This window comes from Battus philenor, unplaced genomic scaffold (genome assembly GCF_028537555.1).
Source record: "Battus philenor isolate CCGP_79_NKW_IND1 unplaced genomic scaffold, ilBatPhil1.0.hap1 SCAF_29, whole genome shotgun sequence".
In the NCBI taxonomy this organism is placed as follows: Eukaryota; Metazoa; Arthropoda; class Insecta; order Lepidoptera; family Papilionidae; genus Battus; species Battus philenor.
Window position 1 is genome coordinate 355294 of NW_027181692.1, and position 18197 is coordinate 373490.

The 18197-nt window shown below is 40.0% G+C and overlaps 2 protein-coding genes across 2 annotated transcripts in view; one reads left to right on the forward strand and one right to left on the reverse strand.

Moving 5' to 3' along the window:
• LOC137926194 (venom protease-like) overlaps positions 1–18197 on the forward strand; it is a 289572-nt gene that overhangs the window by 213324 nt on the left and 58051 nt on the right. The gene's annotated exons all lie outside the window — the stretch shown is intronic.
• Positions 4049–18197, reverse strand: part of LOC137926413 (uncharacterized) — a 43035-nt gene continuing 28886 nt past the window's right edge. Inside the window, exons 23-38 of the mRNA XM_068770013.1 lie at positions 17889–18054; positions 17626–17804; positions 16133–16289; positions 14390–14539; positions 12482–12658; positions 11961–12083; positions 10296–10512; positions 9395–9707; positions 8744–8965; positions 8575–8663; positions 8097–8283; positions 7535–7699; positions 6949–7013; positions 5831–5892; positions 5039–5232; positions 4049–4175 (exon numbers count right to left, since the gene is read on the reverse strand). Of these exons, the coding sequence (XP_068626114.1) occupies positions 4049–4175; positions 5039–5232; positions 5831–5892; positions 6949–7013; positions 7535–7699; positions 8097–8283; positions 8575–8663; positions 8744–8965; positions 9395–9707; positions 10296–10512; positions 11961–12083; positions 12482–12658; positions 14390–14539; positions 16133–16289; positions 17626–17804; positions 17889–18054 (2593 nt within the window). The remainder of the gene's footprint in view (positions 4176–5038; positions 5233–5830; positions 5893–6948; positions 7014–7534; positions 7700–8096; positions 8284–8574; positions 8664–8743; positions 8966–9394; positions 9708–10295; positions 10513–11960; positions 12084–12481; positions 12659–14389; positions 14540–16132; positions 16290–17625; positions 17805–17888; positions 18055–18197) is intronic.

The window sequence follows — 18197 nt, forward strand, 5'->3', positions numbered from 1 at the left end:
GCAAAATGAGGCATAATGTATACCAAAATTACTATTTACGTCTGTCTGTTTGTGAGCGATTTTGGCAGGACTTATACTGGCAGGTAGATGTTCCGCCAAATAAGGAGTAACTTGGGCTACTTTTATTTTAGAAAAGTTCTTAAATGAAAAAAAAAGTAAATGATGAAACATGTTTCTCTTTCTGTTAAACTCCACGCGAACGAAGTCGCGGTCACAGCCAGTATTTCTATATATATATATATATATATATAATATAAAATTCTCGTGTCACGGTGTTCGAACTTGAACTCCTCTGAAACGGCTCGACCGATTTTTACCAAATTTTATATGCGTATTCAGTAGGTCTGAGAATCGGCTACTATCTATTTTCTATACCCCTTAGTGATAAGGGTGGTCCACCCCTTAAATTTTTTTTTAAATTTTTAGACAAAATTTTTGGTTTTTATTTTTTTATGATACAACATACAAAAATACACACAACCTTAAATTTTTACCCCTCTACGATCAACCCTTATTTTTAATGTGTTAATTAAAAACTTTAGTTTTTGTTTGCAAAACAACGTTTGCGGGATTAGCTAGTATATGTATATATATATGTATATATATATATATCTGATTTATTATACAATGTAGTGAGTCGAAGCTCCTCAGTGTTCGCGCCGGTCTCGTGCGCCGCATTCCGGTTCCTCGAGGTCGATATTGGGTGTAATAATTTGCTGTGACGTCATCGCAAGAAACTTGCAAATAATCGCAATAACGACTTCCATTCAAACAGCTGACGAGCTACTATCTATTTTTCATACCCCTAAGTGATAAGGGTTGTTCACCCTTAAATTTTTTTTTTATTTTTTGACGAAATTATTTGTTTTTATTTTTTTATGATACAAAATACAAAATATATACAACCCTAAATTTTCACCCCTCTACGATCAACCCTTATTTTTAAATTGAAAATTAAAAATATTTTTTTTTGCAAAACAACGTTTGCGGGATCAGCTAGTATATATATATTAGTGTTGTTGATATATAGCGCATTAGCTGTCATTTACTATATGGTACATCCTGTATAATAAATCAATGGTTTCCAAAATCATAAATAATTTGATGTGAAAGGCCGTGGTGCCTTTCGCATTGCAGAACAAAAAATAAATTATTGTTACATATTTCAGAGTGATCACATCATACAGAGTGATTAAAAATAGGTGTAAAAAACTTTTACACCTAAAACCGAACATCCTGTATTAAATTACAGATTTATTAATTTAATACATATTAATAATTGACAAATGAGTACCTCTTTAAATTTGTCACATGTTAAACCAATCACCCTGTGTATTATTTTTTTCCTATTGTACATTGACTTCGAATAAAATGATAAAAACCCTTCATCACGAGTTCCACCATACTTACCCTTCCACATGGCCATCTCCTCGCGATACTTGACCAGGTCCACCCACAGCGGAGGGAGACTGCAAATCACCGATCTTCGATTTTGAAGTGTCAGATCCTCCCAGTTGGAGAGTTTGCCGAACGCTTCCACCAGACCTGGGTGATGGGTGATTAACAATATCTTTGATAAGAGGGAAGTAGCATTATTCTTTTATACTTATTTATTTGACTCTTCCTTTCCTATAGACGCCCACTGTAAGGCACGATGATTCGTCTTACGCTTGGGTTTAGGGATGGAGGGGGAGACGGAGGGGGAGGGGGAGATGGAGGGGGAGAGCTTTGCACTTTCTGCAACGCACCCTGGAAATATTGATTTTTAATTATAATAAATAAGTTGTTACAGACAGCTGGCATTGAGTTGAAACCCACCACCGCGCCGAGCGTACGCGGGATCCCACCAGTGGACCAGTCGTGCGTTATATGCATTCAGCGACTTCCCACTTTATTAGATCCTCATCCATATTTACTCTGTGTTTGGCACTAATCGGTGTAACATAACTCCTGAAGATGCCCAGTGGAGGGGTGAAACACGTGTTGAGTGATGTGGCGGTGGCCGCTGATAAATGCGTATGCGGCAAATGCTGATTCGCATTTGCCGCATACGCATTTATCAGCGGTCTGGCGGGCGGTGCTTTTTATTGCATGACTACCACTGCATGTGCCGAAGTGGCTAAATATTGGTCCTTTTCTTACTTATATCCTCATTCCACCTAAGGGCCTACCACATCACCCACATGGAAGTGTTACATTTTCTTCGAATCCTTCTAAAAATATTGATAAAACAATAAACACATAGAAATTAATAATTTCTCTATTGTTCGGTATGCCTCCCCCAAAGATAGCCAAGACTGGTATCATGGTACAATACTTGACTAAATCCTCGATCCACCTCGTGTGACCACCCCAGCCGTCATCGGCTTTACTCGCTGCTACTTCAAAAGAGCAATTCTTCGAGCTACATCAGTGGCCGTTGTTCTTCTGTAGATTTCATTTCTGAATCGATCTCCCAACGAAACTCAGGAGTTTCGTTGGGTTTTCGTCGATACCAGGGTATAACTCTCTGATTACCAGAACATAACACATCTATTTAATCAAACAATAGAAGCGATTTCGTAACACATCTTGGAAACGTGTTCATCACCAGCCTGCTATATTTATTGAATATATACTTGCCTTATTAATTTTCTTTCACCCGTCCTTTGATCATTCATCATCAGAACAGGTGACGGACTAAACTTGATATCAATAAGAGATATAAAATCTCTAATGAATAAAGATATTATACCAAAAGTTTCATCATCAGGAAATTTCTTTCATCTTCTGCTAGAGTTGAAAAAGTAACTCACCTTCCAATGTGAACTCTTTCGAAAGGTCTTCCATGGTATGATCTTCTGTTTTTTCATTCTTTTCGCTGTGAAATAACATATATATACTTCATTTTGACCCTAACTTACTAAAGTAATCCAGTTGGACCTTAAGAGATCCATGGAGACACGACGGGGTCTACTATTTAATTTTATTGCAAAAATTTTGAGATTTTCGAAATTACTGATTTAAATCTACGAGATTATATCTAGATAGAAATTAAATATAGGCTTATATTATTATTTAATCAAACAAATTTTAATTTGTTTTTCGAATATATACCGAGAATTGAAACTGCAACCTACGATGGCGTATCTTAACACTCTACCATTGCTATTATATATATATATATGTATGTGTGTGTGTGTGTGTGTGTGTGTGTAAAACAAAAATTATATATACAGGTTAATAGTTGTAAGCTTTAAGTTTTTGCTGGCATATACCCTTCTTTTACACGTAAAGGCAATCACCCTGTATATGTTGGGACTTTCACATGAGTTTACTCCTTTGCCAAGACTCTTTTGATCTCTGCTAAAATATTCCAATAATGTTATTGTAAACTTTAACGGAGGGTGCGATGAAATTTTTACGATTCCCTTCTTCTTCTCCTACTTTAAATCTACGACTCATATCTTCTGCCAATATCTCTACCCCTCTCTATTCAATCGCGATTTCAATCTTTACTTCTATTGAAGTATTACATAAATTTTTATAAAATAGTTACATGTGAATTTTTTTTCGTCATTTTTATATCGTGGTTAACTATCTTTAATAGAATCTATCCTAAGTAAAAAAGGGACCAATATTTAGCCACTTCCGCACATGCAGTGGTAGTTGTGCAACAAAGTTGGCACTCTGTGTTCGGCACTAATCGGTGTAACATAACTCCTGAAGATGCCCCGTGGAGGGGTGAAACACGTGTTGAGTGAATTAACGGTGGCAGTTGTGTAATTCGCATTGTTTGCCGCATACGCATTTATCAGCGGGCTGGCGGGCGGTGCACTTTGTTGCACGACTACCACTGCATGTGCGGAAGTGGCTAAATATTGGTTCTTTTCTTACGTGGTTAACTATCTGATGTGTCTTTGTACGTAACATTGTAAATTTTGTTTTATATATATATATATTGTAACGGTGTTCAATGATACATTGATATATCTAAGTTTTCTTTCTCTTTCTCCACGACTGTTTCAAACACGTCTCCTGTCAAGAGATCACGAATCTTAGTTAAAACTTACCCGAGGGTAAAATATTTGATCCCCGGAAGCCTGATCACCAGATCCTCGTACAAAACTTCAACCAACTCCTGACCTTCGGTGTCTTTGAGTGATATCATCAGACTTTCGACTTTTTTTTTAAACCTGAAAATTTTAACTTCCTTCATCTCCGTTTCACTACTAGTACCTTATACAAAATGATTTTAGTACCTCTGATCTTAAAAAGGATTTTTGTATACAATAGAAAATAAATTATGGAATTTTTAATATTTAAATTACATTAAAAATGCCGTCGGTCAAAGTGATTGGTTATTTTTCAATTGAAATTTGTATAAAAATAAATTAAATTCGAAATATCAAATATAATTAAAAATTGTCTAAATGGATTTGTTTTTTTTTTAATATTTCTTTAACGTATACACGGAGGTTTTTGACCAACGTGTGTTGCCGGTGATGACATACGGTTCAGAGACATCGTCGCTTACGGCTTCACGAGAAGGCCACCTAGAGAAAATCAAAAATGAGATCCGCAGAACTAAGCCCATCGACGTGTGTCTAAAAATATCTCGTCTGAAATGGCAGGGGGCATGGCTCACGCAACTGATTGTCGTTGGAGCCGAAAGCTATCCCACTAGGTGGACCGACAACATAGTCAGGGTCGCGAGATATCGCGGGACGAGGCTGTAGAAGACCGGTCATCGTGGCAATCTTTAGGGGGAGGGGGAGTTAGGGGAGGGGGAGTTGGGGGGAGAGGGGGATGGAGGGGAAGAGGAGGTGGGGAGGGGAGGATGGATGGGCAGGGGAGGGGGAGTTGGGGGGAGAGGGGATGGAGGAGGGAGGGGAGGTGGGGAGGGGAGGATGGATGGGCAGGGGAGGTGGGGAGATGGAGGGGGAGGTGGAAGGAGGAGGTAAGCCCCGATGGTGATTATAGGGTCTTCTATCGTTCTCACTACGTGAGTGGTCACTGTAAAATAAACTTTACAAATATACTACAACGAGGTACTAACCCATTAACCAAACAGCAGTCGTCAATGAACAACCTGCAGGCCTCGATCACGAATGGCGTGATGCTACCAACGAATCCCAGCATTGGGACCAAAAGTTCCGCCATCGTAGCAGAGAAGTCGAATCCGGAACTTGTCCGCTGCTTCAGCGACGACATCACTTGGAGGCACAAAGATGATGCTGCTTCTATATTGTTCTAGAAGACAATTTTCATTTTGATCTTTACAACGTAAGGCGTGGTAAACTAAAAGTAACTCTTGACTCTTAAGCATAGAAGTCAAATATCTTTATAGTTGAAGGTCTACAACCAATGTGTTTCTTGAAACGTGGTTCCTCTCCTCAACCTCATCTTTCCTTATCGATTTAGAAGATAGCCAAATTAATTGGCAATTTCAAGTGGATATAGGCACACTACGTTGGAAGCCAACCGCAAGGGCCTCAAAGTTCTGGAGATGAAGAACCGTCAAGAACGTCTGTCCACGAGGTACCTTAAAGTGAGTGCCTATCCTCCCAACAGCAGTTATGGATGTCATCGAGGAACATCGGTGATGCAGCCAATCTTCACATCCCTCTCCATTGCTCACTGGGTGACCTTAAAACTGATCACCTCGCAGAACTGATAGCCGCTGAAGGTTTATCACAACGTAGGGCGTACACTTGCAAAGTAAACACATCCAACCGATAGTATATCTCATCTATGGAGAAGGTCTTATGTCCATCAGTGGACTTCTTAAACCTGAAATAAGCATAAATAAAAGTTTCAGGTTCTTTCCTTACAAGAAAAGACGCCTTACCTTGGAAAACTTCAATAACGCTTCCAAAATCTGATCCAACGTTTTGGTTTCTTCAATTGGTTCTGTAATAAAATAAGTTTATTTTTTTCATATTAACAAAGATGAATATTTGAGAACCTTGACTACGAATCTTCTAAACCGATAGACGGCCACTGTTGGGCATAGGCCTCCACTATGATCAGTCTAACAATCCCATCATCAAGCGACTTTCCACGTCTTTTACTGTGTCCATCTAATGCAGGGTAACTTCTATTGTTATCAACTTTAAAATTTCTAATTTTTTTCTTCTATTTCTAAAAAGCTTAATCAGGTTTTCTTACTAAAATTCCTCAAATCATGCAAGACATAGATCTTCCCCAAAGATATCTATGGAAGGATACACCATAATCTCCACTTTGCAGACGGATTGTCGATCGAATGGTATCACGGTACATAGAGGGCGCTACTGTTCTTCATCTGAAACTTATTTGTTCAGTGGTAATCCTATATAAATTAATGCACAAAGTGTGAATTATAAATGATTGTATCACATACTTATATCACTTCAATTTCATCAAAACGTACATTAAAAGTATATTAACTTAAAACGCTTATTATTCAATAAACTAATATTTAGATGACAAGAATCCTTGGCAGTCATGTCGCCTGGTTGTTTTGATTTCATTCAGGCTACATATAAAGTGTATATGTATACATCTGTGTTAAACTTTATTAAAACATTATAAGGATTATTATTCAATAAACTAATATTTAAATGACAAGAATCCTTGGTAGCGATGTCGCCTGGTTGTTTAGATTTCATTCAGGCTATATCTGATAAAGTGTATATGTATACATCTGTGTTAAACTTTATCAAAACATGTGTTGTTGTGGAGTTTCTTCCTGCTTCTTCTCCACAACTATAACACCTTGCGAAGCAGAGTAGGGTCAAAAATAAAATAGATTTAATAAAAAAAATCAAAGGAAGAAAAGAAGAGTCATATTAAAAGTTTCAATGTATAACTTTCTCTGTCATCAACATATCTCTTTCTCTTTCCAGTTAAACCTACACGCACATGTGGTACACATTTCACGATTTTACATACGCCCAACATCAAAACTTACGTAACTTGCATTACCTTGATTTGACAATGGCATCATCTGTGATGTAGCTTCAACTGAAGTCTTCGGAGTAGACAAACCTCTGAAAAAAATACACGCACTTACTATAACGCTACCGGAACCGCTGTACCTCGCCTTAGGATAGCAAAGCAGCCCCCTCCCCTCAGATCGTCTCCCGGTACAGCAGGTTCGGTAGCATTGTATATACTTAATATTCTTTATTGCACACGCTAGGATACATTCATAATAATTAACAAAGAAGTAAAATTGGCCGTCTTATTAATCGAGGCAATCTCTTACAGACAAATAGTATATATATATATATATATATATATATATATATATATATATATATATATATATACATATATACACATCTGAAATCTCGGTAGAGCACATATATACACACTTAAATACACACACACACAAAATAATTAAAAAAAAATGAACACACACATGAACAGTCATCGTGCACACAATCTAATCCTCATCCTATAACAATCACACACAAAAATTTTAAGTTCATTATGGTCGACGTTCTAATCTATGATAGCGCTATTCTTGGAAAGAAGGTGGAACAGCATCAAGAATTGGTTTACTCACCCCCCAGCTGTGTGGTCTCCTATTAGGTTCAGCTTGAAAGCGTCGTTCTCCCTCAGCTGCTTGAAGAATACCTCCAGCAAGGTGGACAGGCACGAGAAGTTGCCGGTGGTAGTGGTGGCAAATATTGCAGGAAGATGAACGGTGATGATGAAGCATTCACAGAACCTGATCAGATGAATTTAATTCAAAAAATATTGTAAGATACTTCCTAGGACGGTTAAATTTTGGAGGTAATGACAACACGAAGTCCAAAGTGCAAGTGTGTATATTCATCAAGCTTAGCCCATATTTATATTGATTTTAAACAACGTTCAATAAGAATCGTCGGCCAATCACGCGTCGAAAAGTACTATAGTGCGCTCTCTTTCGCACGATGTATATAAAGAATTATATTTCTATGCAATTCCCCTTTTTGATGTCTCAAAGTTAAATTGAAAATGACCACGTGGCCGCAGTCCCATGAGCTGGTCCGACCAGGTCGAAACGACAGTAGAAGATCGACTTTCAAAAATGGGGCAAAATAAGGGGAAGAGGTGTTGAGGAACTTCTCTTCTCTGCTTACCTGCGCACCGTGCCTGATGACCCAATACACCTGCTCACTGTATCTCTCATATATCCAGCTGTGTCAGAAGCCAGACCAAGTCCAAGGATTCCGAACGGTGTCTTCATATCCTCGTTCTGAAGCAAGGGGCTTACGAACCTCGCTGCACGTTTTGGATTTGAAGCTGTCTGGTCAACGCTGAAGATATCTGTGTGATAAAATTGTTAATCGTACAAATGAGGATTACCTTCGGAATTTTTTTTTATCATCAGCCGATATCGCCACGGCGCCAGCGACTTTTTACAACTTTAACTGTGTTCTCGGTACACCATCAGTCCGCCTGGTGCCTCCCCCCTCCCCCCAATCGTCAAGTCCGACGAGCTATATTGGAGACCTTTGTTCTTCTGCAAATTAGCTTTAGTCACTCTGATCTCTGGGGGAGGTTTACGCTTTCCAGTTGGTGTCTATACGCTGACGTGGTAATGACTCTAGTACTCACATTCGAAGGCTGCTAGAAGTAGTGCATAGGCTGCCTTTCTAACACCTGGAACGTCGCTGCTGCAGTGAACAGCTGCACGAGTCACCATCCTAGTATATGTTAATATATTACAACGCTGTAATTTCCGTGACTATTTAAAAAAAATTGGCTAATAAGAAAGTTATTATACCTGGTGCGAAGCTGTTCACCCATGAGTGGAAGACCAGCTCGGACTAATCCCATCGCGTCTGCGTTACCACAAGCCACCTGTTCTTCAACCTCGGGCACCTCCAGAAGTTCATCTACCATGCTTGGTGCCGGTAGACTGCACCTGGATACGAATCCGGACAGGATCTGAAGACACTTAGACCTGTTCCGGTCTGTCACGTTGAATACCATGCCCGATATCTTCCTGTAACAAAGAATAATGGAGTGACCACATTTTTAAATCTATTATTGTAGGGTAGATCTTTTTGAGGGTCACGAGACGTGATCACTTACGAAATGCCTCGTAAGAAGGCTCAAGATAACCACGAGAGCAACGTAGGGAGCTATGTTCGGAGTTTAACAAGATCCAATCATAGATGAACAGTTCCACAGAAGAACCAAGATCAACGACATAGCTAGAAGAATTGCTCGTCTGTAGTGGCAGTGGGTTAGACACATCGCTCTTGCAAGCGATGGCCGACCACGGACCAGTAGACGTAGCGTGGGTAGGCCTTCTAGTAGGTTGACCGACGAAATAGTTAAGTTTGAAGGAAGTCAAAATGACGTCACCTGTAATGAACATATAGCGCCATCTAGCGACAAAAAAACTAAATTAAAACTTGTAAACACTCACTCAAAAATCTTGTCATCGCAGAGGTCTTTGAGGTCTGATTGCGCGTAATACACAAGGTCTATATACTCCTGACGTTGAGCAATGCGACTTCGTAGCAGCTTCCTATACTGCGCGGTGACCTGATGACGGAGGGCTGGAGGTGCAGCTGCTGCTGCCTTCCCAAACAGCTGGGCGGCCTGATCTAAACTCAGGCCACGGGGACCCGACTCCAGAGTTTCCAGCAGAGCCGGTAGTAGCTCCGGCACGTGGAGACCTCGTTTTGTTATGGTCTTCATGATGTTCAAGTACGTTGGAGCCAGGTCTTTGTTTTTCACTGGCGGGACATTAATTCGAAAATTATATACCTATACATATGCAGTGACTAAATTTAAAGTTTTTTTATTTTTAAATTTCATCATCATCATTCCAGACGCTGGATGTTTATCATCTTCCCCCGGTTGGTCCACCCCCAGTATTTTCCGATGACGTCTTATGCCTTAGGGCTAATTGTTCTGTATCGTGCTTTTATCATTTTAGTCCACAACTAAACATTGGCCTCCCCCACAAACTTCTAGAACTGGTTGGAAGCCGCCTGAATCTTATGTATTCCTCTGTCCACCATGTTTGACCTCTCACGCTGCGTCTCACAGGCCTTCGCCAAAGATATCTATGGGGTTATATACCGTAATCTTAACATGGTATATCCCCTGGAAACTTTTTTGTGAGCAGTGGTAATCCTATATAATTAATACGCAGTGTGATACGCAGATTATATAAGATTGTATCTCGAGCGTCAGCCCCGCGATGTACGATCGCAGGTCACAGCTAAGCAGCTATCATTCCCGTCCATTGTCACACAATTTCAGAAGTCCAAGTCACCTAACCTGTTCTTTTAGAACTATTAGAAGTCAAACTCACTCACCCTCTATACATTCAGTTACACAATTCCATCCAATCTGTGCTTTCTTGCCATATATTTCTAGCAGTACGTCAAGCCTTTGTAGCACGATGTCTGCTGTCTTGCGTTTGCATCCGTTGCGGATACAGGTGGTGATTAATCTCTCAATCACCACGTTCACGTCATCTGTGATTTCTTCAAAAATATCTCCTTCATCCCGCCAGCTGATGATGGTGTCCAGCTTGGAAATATTATTATTAACACTTTGAACGCTAGACTAAAAACCATGTTTGGTTCAGTGGGCCGCGACGGACACCACGTGACTGCCATCATGTTGGGTCTAAGAGGCCGCGTCGGACACCATGTGTCCGCATGCCCTCGATCACTTCAGAAGCCTCTAGGGAGCCAACGGACAGTGTTTCGACTGTTTTTACCAATGCATGTGTCCCGCGCGGCCCCGCAGAAAAATAATGGGTAAATCGCTGTTTCCGTAAGTCGCCCATTATTTTTAAGGGTTTCACTGACAATATTTGCAAAAAACACCTTGGCGATTTTTGGACGATTTTCGATTTAATGGCGTGGTCCCCTGGACAGTATGCTGTCGGACACATGGTGTCCGCCATGGCGTTCAACGTGTTGAAAATATCGAAATTGAAAATACTAGAACGTGTTTAACGATTTAACTATCGACTTCTACATTTCAGCCTTCGCCCACTGCAGGGAATAGGAATCGCCCACGGTGATTGGTTTTGCGCTGCCCGCAATCAGCGACTTCGCTTAACCACGGTCAGAGTGGCCACCCAAGAACCTTCAGGCCTCAACAGCCATCGGGTTCAAGAGCGATGTACCCCTCCCACTGCCACTTCAGATGCGCAGTTCTTCGAGCTACGTCGGTGAATTTGATTCTTCTGTAGACCTCATTTATGATTTGACCTTCAGATGACCCTGAGCCTTCTCACGAGTCCCATTATGGCCGCGTCTCGGATCCGTATGTCATCACCGGCAACATATTGGTCAAAGATCCTCGTCTTCAGACATTGCTAGATCTTGAACGAGATGTTTTGGAGCTTCCCGAACGCTGCCCATCCTAGTTGGATTCCGCGAGGGATCTCTTAGTTTGACGAGCAAGTTATGTATTGTTTAACAAAAGAACCCTTTCAACAATCTATGCCTTGAATGGTAATAAATTATATCTATTGTCAGATTTCGATTCGACGTTTATATATAGGACACCCTGTGTATAAAATATACCATAGATTCGACCGACCTGACGTTTATTTACGGGTCACTCTTTTTAAATCATATAGTGCTAACATCTATCTGCCTAATTAACCGACTGCGACCTGACTTTGATTTATGGGACACCCTGTATATAAAATACGTGATATAGATTATAACATTTTTTAATTTTCTAGTGTTAGCCTCTATCTGCTCTGTAAGGCCGATTTAGGTCTGGCGTTGATTTATGGGACAGTATAATATACGTAATAAAGAATATATTTTTTTAATTATCTAAAAGCCTTACCGATTTATATCTGACGTTAATTTATGGATCATCCTGTATATAAAATACGTAACGAAAGATTTGTTCATAACTTTCTAAGGGTTAGGTTGCTGCTTGCTCCAACATACGCCGATGAATGACGTTGAATTATGGAACAAAAGTACCTAAAAATTTAAAGAACTCACCACGTCCACGTGAAGGCCGTTCAGGACTTGTTCCTCGGCGGAGGTGTCCGCGATCATCTTGAAGAGCGCTGGGAGAAGCGTGGTAGCGTGAACCTTGAGCTCCTTTTGGCAGTTGCAAATCGCCTGCGAATTATAATGCTGACTGTACTTTCATAAACGTACGTATGAACGGTCGCTCACACGGCCACGCCCACTTTGCGCACACGCACAAAAATACATAAAAGTACACACAGAAACACATTAGAGAAGTTTAATTTGATTAGTTATTTTTTATCACATTAATATACGCACACAGAGAGAACCCAAAAACAGACTATATAATCTCGAAAAAATTCAAAATTCGAACATCAACTTTTTTTACTCTGCACTTGCTGATCTGTGGTCACCACCCGAAAAACCTTAGACGCTGGCAGCCATCTGTTGTTACCTTCTCCTCTGTTTAGCATTCTTATCTAAAAGGTACTTCCACTAGGTGGAATAACGAAGGTTATCATGTCGACCTGGTACCAGATCATACTTACCTGTGCAACTAGCCATTTGACGTTTCGATGCAGTCCCAATGTAAGAGTGGTAGATGTGGTGACCAACCACTGCTTGTGCGGCAGATGGCAGGCACGGCTCAAGGACGCTGTGATGGTTGCTGCACTCGGGTGGTAGTTGATTGGATTTTCTGATAAGGAAACCTCCTGACGATACTCCTGGAGCAAATGGAAGAAGTTTTAACGACGTTCTCTGAATAATTCCTCACCAGGACACGGCAGCGGAAGAGCGATGATTGTGGCGATGTTTGTGGGTAGGTCAATACTCCTGAATTTCAGTTTTAGGAACATTGCCTTCATTTCTACATCTTACACCAGCTACGCAATATTGCAAAACCAGTTTCGAAGTCAAATAAAAAAAGGAGATTCATAGAACATAGGCCATCAAACGTAGCTAGAACTATTGCAATAGGAGGATGTCTGAGATGATGGATGATGAGACGGTAGACTCGGTGTGGATAGGCACCCCGCTAGGTGGAACAACAGCAAGATCATGAGAATTCGCTGATGATATTTAGTCTTTTCACTAGACATTTCCCGCTTGTTATGCAACAAGAGTTAGCAACACATATTATACTATTAATAATACAATAAAACCTGTATTATTTAACAATTAAATGACATTTTTATACAGGATGAATAGATGAGAAAAGGACCAATATTTAGCCACTTCCGCACATGCAGTGGTAGTCGTGCAACAAAGTGTCACTTTGTGTTTGGCACTAATCGGCGTAACATAACTCCTGAAGATGCCCCGTGGAGGGGTGAAACACGTGTTGAGAGATTTAACGGTGGCAGTTGTGTAATTCGCATTGTTTGCCGCATACGCATATCAGCGTGCTAGCGGGCGATCCACTTTGTTGCACGACTACCACTGCATGTGCGGAAGTGACGAAATATTGGTCCTCTTCTTACTTAAACGATATTTTTATACAGGATGAATAGACAGCATAAAAAAATTCTCATGTTAAAAATAACGTACAACCCTTCATAGTCTGATAGATCGTTTTATTTACTTGACAATCACCCTGTAGTTGGTTTAGACACTTGTATATGCCAAGAAAGCCAAATATAGGAGATCCTCACTTTTGTTGGCATGGGGATAGGGAAATTTAGATGGACACCTTCGGTGGTCATCTTCGGTAACTTCGGAGGTCCCGCCGGATCTCTTAAAGAACTTGGTGTTGACCCTCAGTAGTATGCCAAGGCAAATACTGGGAGGAAGCTGTGCCTTCCTCCGGCATGTACTCCATCATGAAGCTCCAGTAGCAGTAACTACAATATCCTTCATTCCTAGAACTGTAACTCAACGAAGTCTACTAAACCCCTGTGTCCCAAATCACACTAAGGAGGTATCCTCAGGAACCTTTCCAGCTTTCAGGTCGCACCTTGTGCGTGTCCCATAAATAAACGTCACATCTTGACGTTGATTTATGGGAACCCACTATGAAAGTACGTAACACAAAATTATTAGATTTATTTTCCAATGTCTGTATAACTGCCAATTTCGACTTAGCGTTGATTTATTAGACATCACACATTTAACAACTACATGATAGTTTTTTTTTATTATATTCATAATACAAACCACTACCTGCATCGAACGGCTTCGTTTCGTCTTTGATTTATGGGATATTTGAACGACGTCTACGCGACAATTTTGATGAAAATTTTCCACTTTATTTTTTATAAATCACTCTTTATGTGAAAAAACGTGTAAGATTTTTAAAATAATTTTAGTGTCAGTGTTGGCTAGTATTGGATACGGGCATTATCACCAGTTTTGCTTGACGTTGATTTATGGGACACTATTTTACTTGCGTATTATTTAATACTGATTTTGGTTTTTATGGTACAAAATTACCAAAATAAATCTCCCTGTGGTCATACCTGATCTTCTTGAAGGAAGCCGACGTCGAACTCCAGAGGGTTCTCCGAGAGGGTGTGGAGGAAGGTTCGAGTGCGTGTAGAAGTTCGGCTCAGCAGACTGCTAGAAGAATCCAGTTCCACACTCACAGCACGGCTGAAGGTACTCTTTTGCTGTAGTGTTTCAGTAAGAGATGTAAAATTGGTTGATAATTCTTTTTCGAAAACGATACAGCAAACCAGACAGTAGTGGTGGCCTATCGTGAGGTCGGGGGTCGATTCTCAGGACAATATACAATTCACCAATATTATACAATTCACTGTGTTCATTTACTGAATAAGGTTGCCGCTTCTCACAAGTTTTCAGAGGATTCGCAGCCGCATCATCACACTACGATCACCAAGCATGGCTTCATCTATTTCGTCGATTCGATCACCAAGCATGCTTGGTGATCGAATCGACGAGATATCTATGCAGAGGGTATACACCATAGATATCTTAGGGGGAGGGGGCGTCTATGGGCATAATAGCGAAGCTGACATAACTCTTTATAAAACATTATATATATTATTAAAACGTCACAAGATGGCGTTCTCGTCTCTATAACTAAGGAATTTGGCGATAGATGGCGCTAGCAGTTGATTGACTCGCGCTATCGTTTGACACGTATAGACTTTCTATCATATATATATCAGGGGTGGCAAAGTGATAATTTGTAAATTTTTTCGAGCCGCAATTGAATACGCATTTAAAACACTCAAAAGAATGTTTTTTTTTTTTACAAAAATCATATCCATTAAAATTATATGAAAGTACAAAACATGTGCATTGAAGTTAGATATATGCACACGTATATGACAGCACTCCTAACAATACTTAAGACGCGGGTTAGTTAATTACGATCGGTGTTTGTATTTCGCTAATGTTGTGATGCAATAATAATAATTGTTCACGCTAGTAATTTGTTTCGATTTCCCAGCAGCTGACGTTGGTTATATGAATTTAAATATTGAAATAATTCGACAATCAATCGGAGACAAAAATAGTCGTTTAAAGAGCCGCACTTTGACCACCCTTGATATATACAATGTATATATTACATGTCTTCGACTATTGTATATTATATCTGACCAATAGATATCTTTGAGATATATAGGTCTATGACTTGCAGTTGTCGTCTATGGGCTGATGATGATTCTATTGTAAATATATAGAGGGGGGGGGGGGAGCGTATTTTTTGTATCCCTCTCCCCCTCCCCATTGCTACGCTTCGTACTGAAAATCAGGATTTTTTTGACAATGTTTTTATAATTACTATGTTACATCTTCAGATTTTCGTCTATACCGCTTCAACTGTGATATCGAAGGCGGTGATCAAAAGTTGATGATTATGTTTCTTCTTAATTTTTTGTGAATGTAATTCATTTTAATTTTGTCCTATCGTTGTAAAGGTATATATCAAACGTAGGCCCCACGACACACCCCATTGGTGGGCAATTCCAAAGTGGACTCGCCTCGAGTTTAACCCTTTCGCTTTAATATAAAAATATACACAGGGGGAGGGGGAGGCGTATTTTCGAAAGGCTAAGGTGCATCGCACATAAGAGGTTGTAAAATACTAGTCCATACGAATACAGGTTTACATATAACATACAAGTCAGTGGAACTAAAACTTATGCAATTTAAGGTATAATATATATATAAATATATATATATATATATATATATATATCTCCTACCGAGGATATCAAAGTTTACAGGCTCACCCAGTGAGGTTTGATGGGAAGGTTGTACTCCACATCCGGGTCAACTGCCCGGGTCCATGCGGCCTGGTCGAATACGTAATCATAGAAGACAGGTTTTGCAGGTGCTTGACACCAGATCGCAGCTGCCATGCAATTGTAGATCTCGCAGTGGAATCGTCTGGAAGTAGAAAATTCAGGCCCACTGTTATCCAACAGTGGGCTGGGCACATCGTTGTGCGACCGACGGTTCAAAAGATTCTCAAGTGGCCACTTGCCCCCCTCCCCCTCCCCCCAAGGAGGATCGGTCTAGACCTTGCAATGGACGTATATCAACTGATGTTCCAACACAGAAAATAAAAAAGGATGCAAAGAGAGAGAAAGGAGCAAACAGAATAAGATGGTATTTAATGGAATCGGGCGTTACTTCGCGGAAGTCCATCCTAAGTAAGAAAAGGACCAATATTTAGCCACTTCCGCACATGCAGTGGTAGTCGTGCAATGAAATGCACCGCCCGCCAGCCCGCTGATAAATGCGCATGCGGCAAACTATGCGAATCACACAACCGCCACCACCAAATCATTCAACACGTGTTTCACCCCTCCACGGGGCATCTTCAGGAGCTATGTTACACTAATCGGCTAAATATTGGTCCTTTTCTTACTTAGAATAGGATGGAATGATTGAGAAAGGAAGATGGAATTATGGAATGATAGAAGGAAGAAAAAAAGATATTGTGAACTATGGAAGACGGGGACAAAAATAAAAAATTCATGTGAATATATTATAATAAAAACCCTGTTCCCAACAAAATGGGGGTGGAAGGAGAGGTCCCAATAGCGGAGGCCTAAAAAAAATCGTTGAAAAAAAAGCAGGAGAATAGGTAAAGAAGATATATTACATCAGAAATAAAAGTAATTTCAGAAGGCAGGCCTACACTACTAGATATATGCTTTCCGCCTTAGATATTCAATATGACCCTTTGCATAGTCCGTCATTGAACACACATATACACGCATATATATATATATATATATATATATATATATATATGATATTAACCGTCCAACGCCCGAGGTCATGAATTCACGCCCCAGTGACTTTTCTTTGATACTTAACTTTCATTAAAAAAGATTTTAGAATTTTTTTCTCACTGGAATACTATTTTCAGCAATAAGCACTGTACTTACAGTAAAAAAAATCACCTAGGATCTATTTTTATAATTAGTTTATTTTTTTATCTGTCATAAGCGCAAGTTACTTTATTGGATTTGCCCCTCAAAAGGTGAAATCAGTGCTTGCTAAACATTTTTCCGTAAATATTAATCTCACTGTATGTCCACGGGTGGACATCCGTGGCATACGTGATCACCACTCCAGAGCTTTAAGACCGATAGCAGCCTTTTTGGGAGCGTCAAGTGTCAACAAAGAATAAACGAACTAGACCATAGATCACATTAGAACTGGTAATTTTTAACCCAGAAACTTCGCAATATATACCAAAAACATAACTCACAGACAATTGTTCTTCAACTTCAGATCGTTGTTGTCAACGCATTGCACCACATTCTTCGCCACCAGTGCCATGCACCGACTGGCTACCACCTTCACCAGGTAAAAAGGACTATCAGCTACCTTCTCTGCTATTTGACTATACAGCTGAGACTTTGGCGACTGTATACGTTCTTTTGGAAGCTGAAATAAAATTTCAAAGACTATTTTCTACTCTACCTGGGTTTGCGATAAACAGATCAGAAAGACAAGGGTTACAACACTTACCACTTCGAAGATCACTTTAAAAAGAGTGAGGGCACGCGTGTAGTCCACCACACACTTGTGGTAGCTATACTGAGCGGTCACCTGTCTCGGAATCTTATTCAACATGGCGACCAGGGATTCGATTTTCCTTGAGAAGAACTCCTCGCAAATTGTGCTTTTGGAGCACCTGTAGAAAATTCCCACTTTACACAGAATATATTACTTTTTAAACGGTTTTATTTAGTTCGACCCGTACGGAATTTGGATCAAAAATAGAAATTGAAATTTAAGCATCTTCTCGTTGTCAGATTGATCTGAAATTTGGTACAC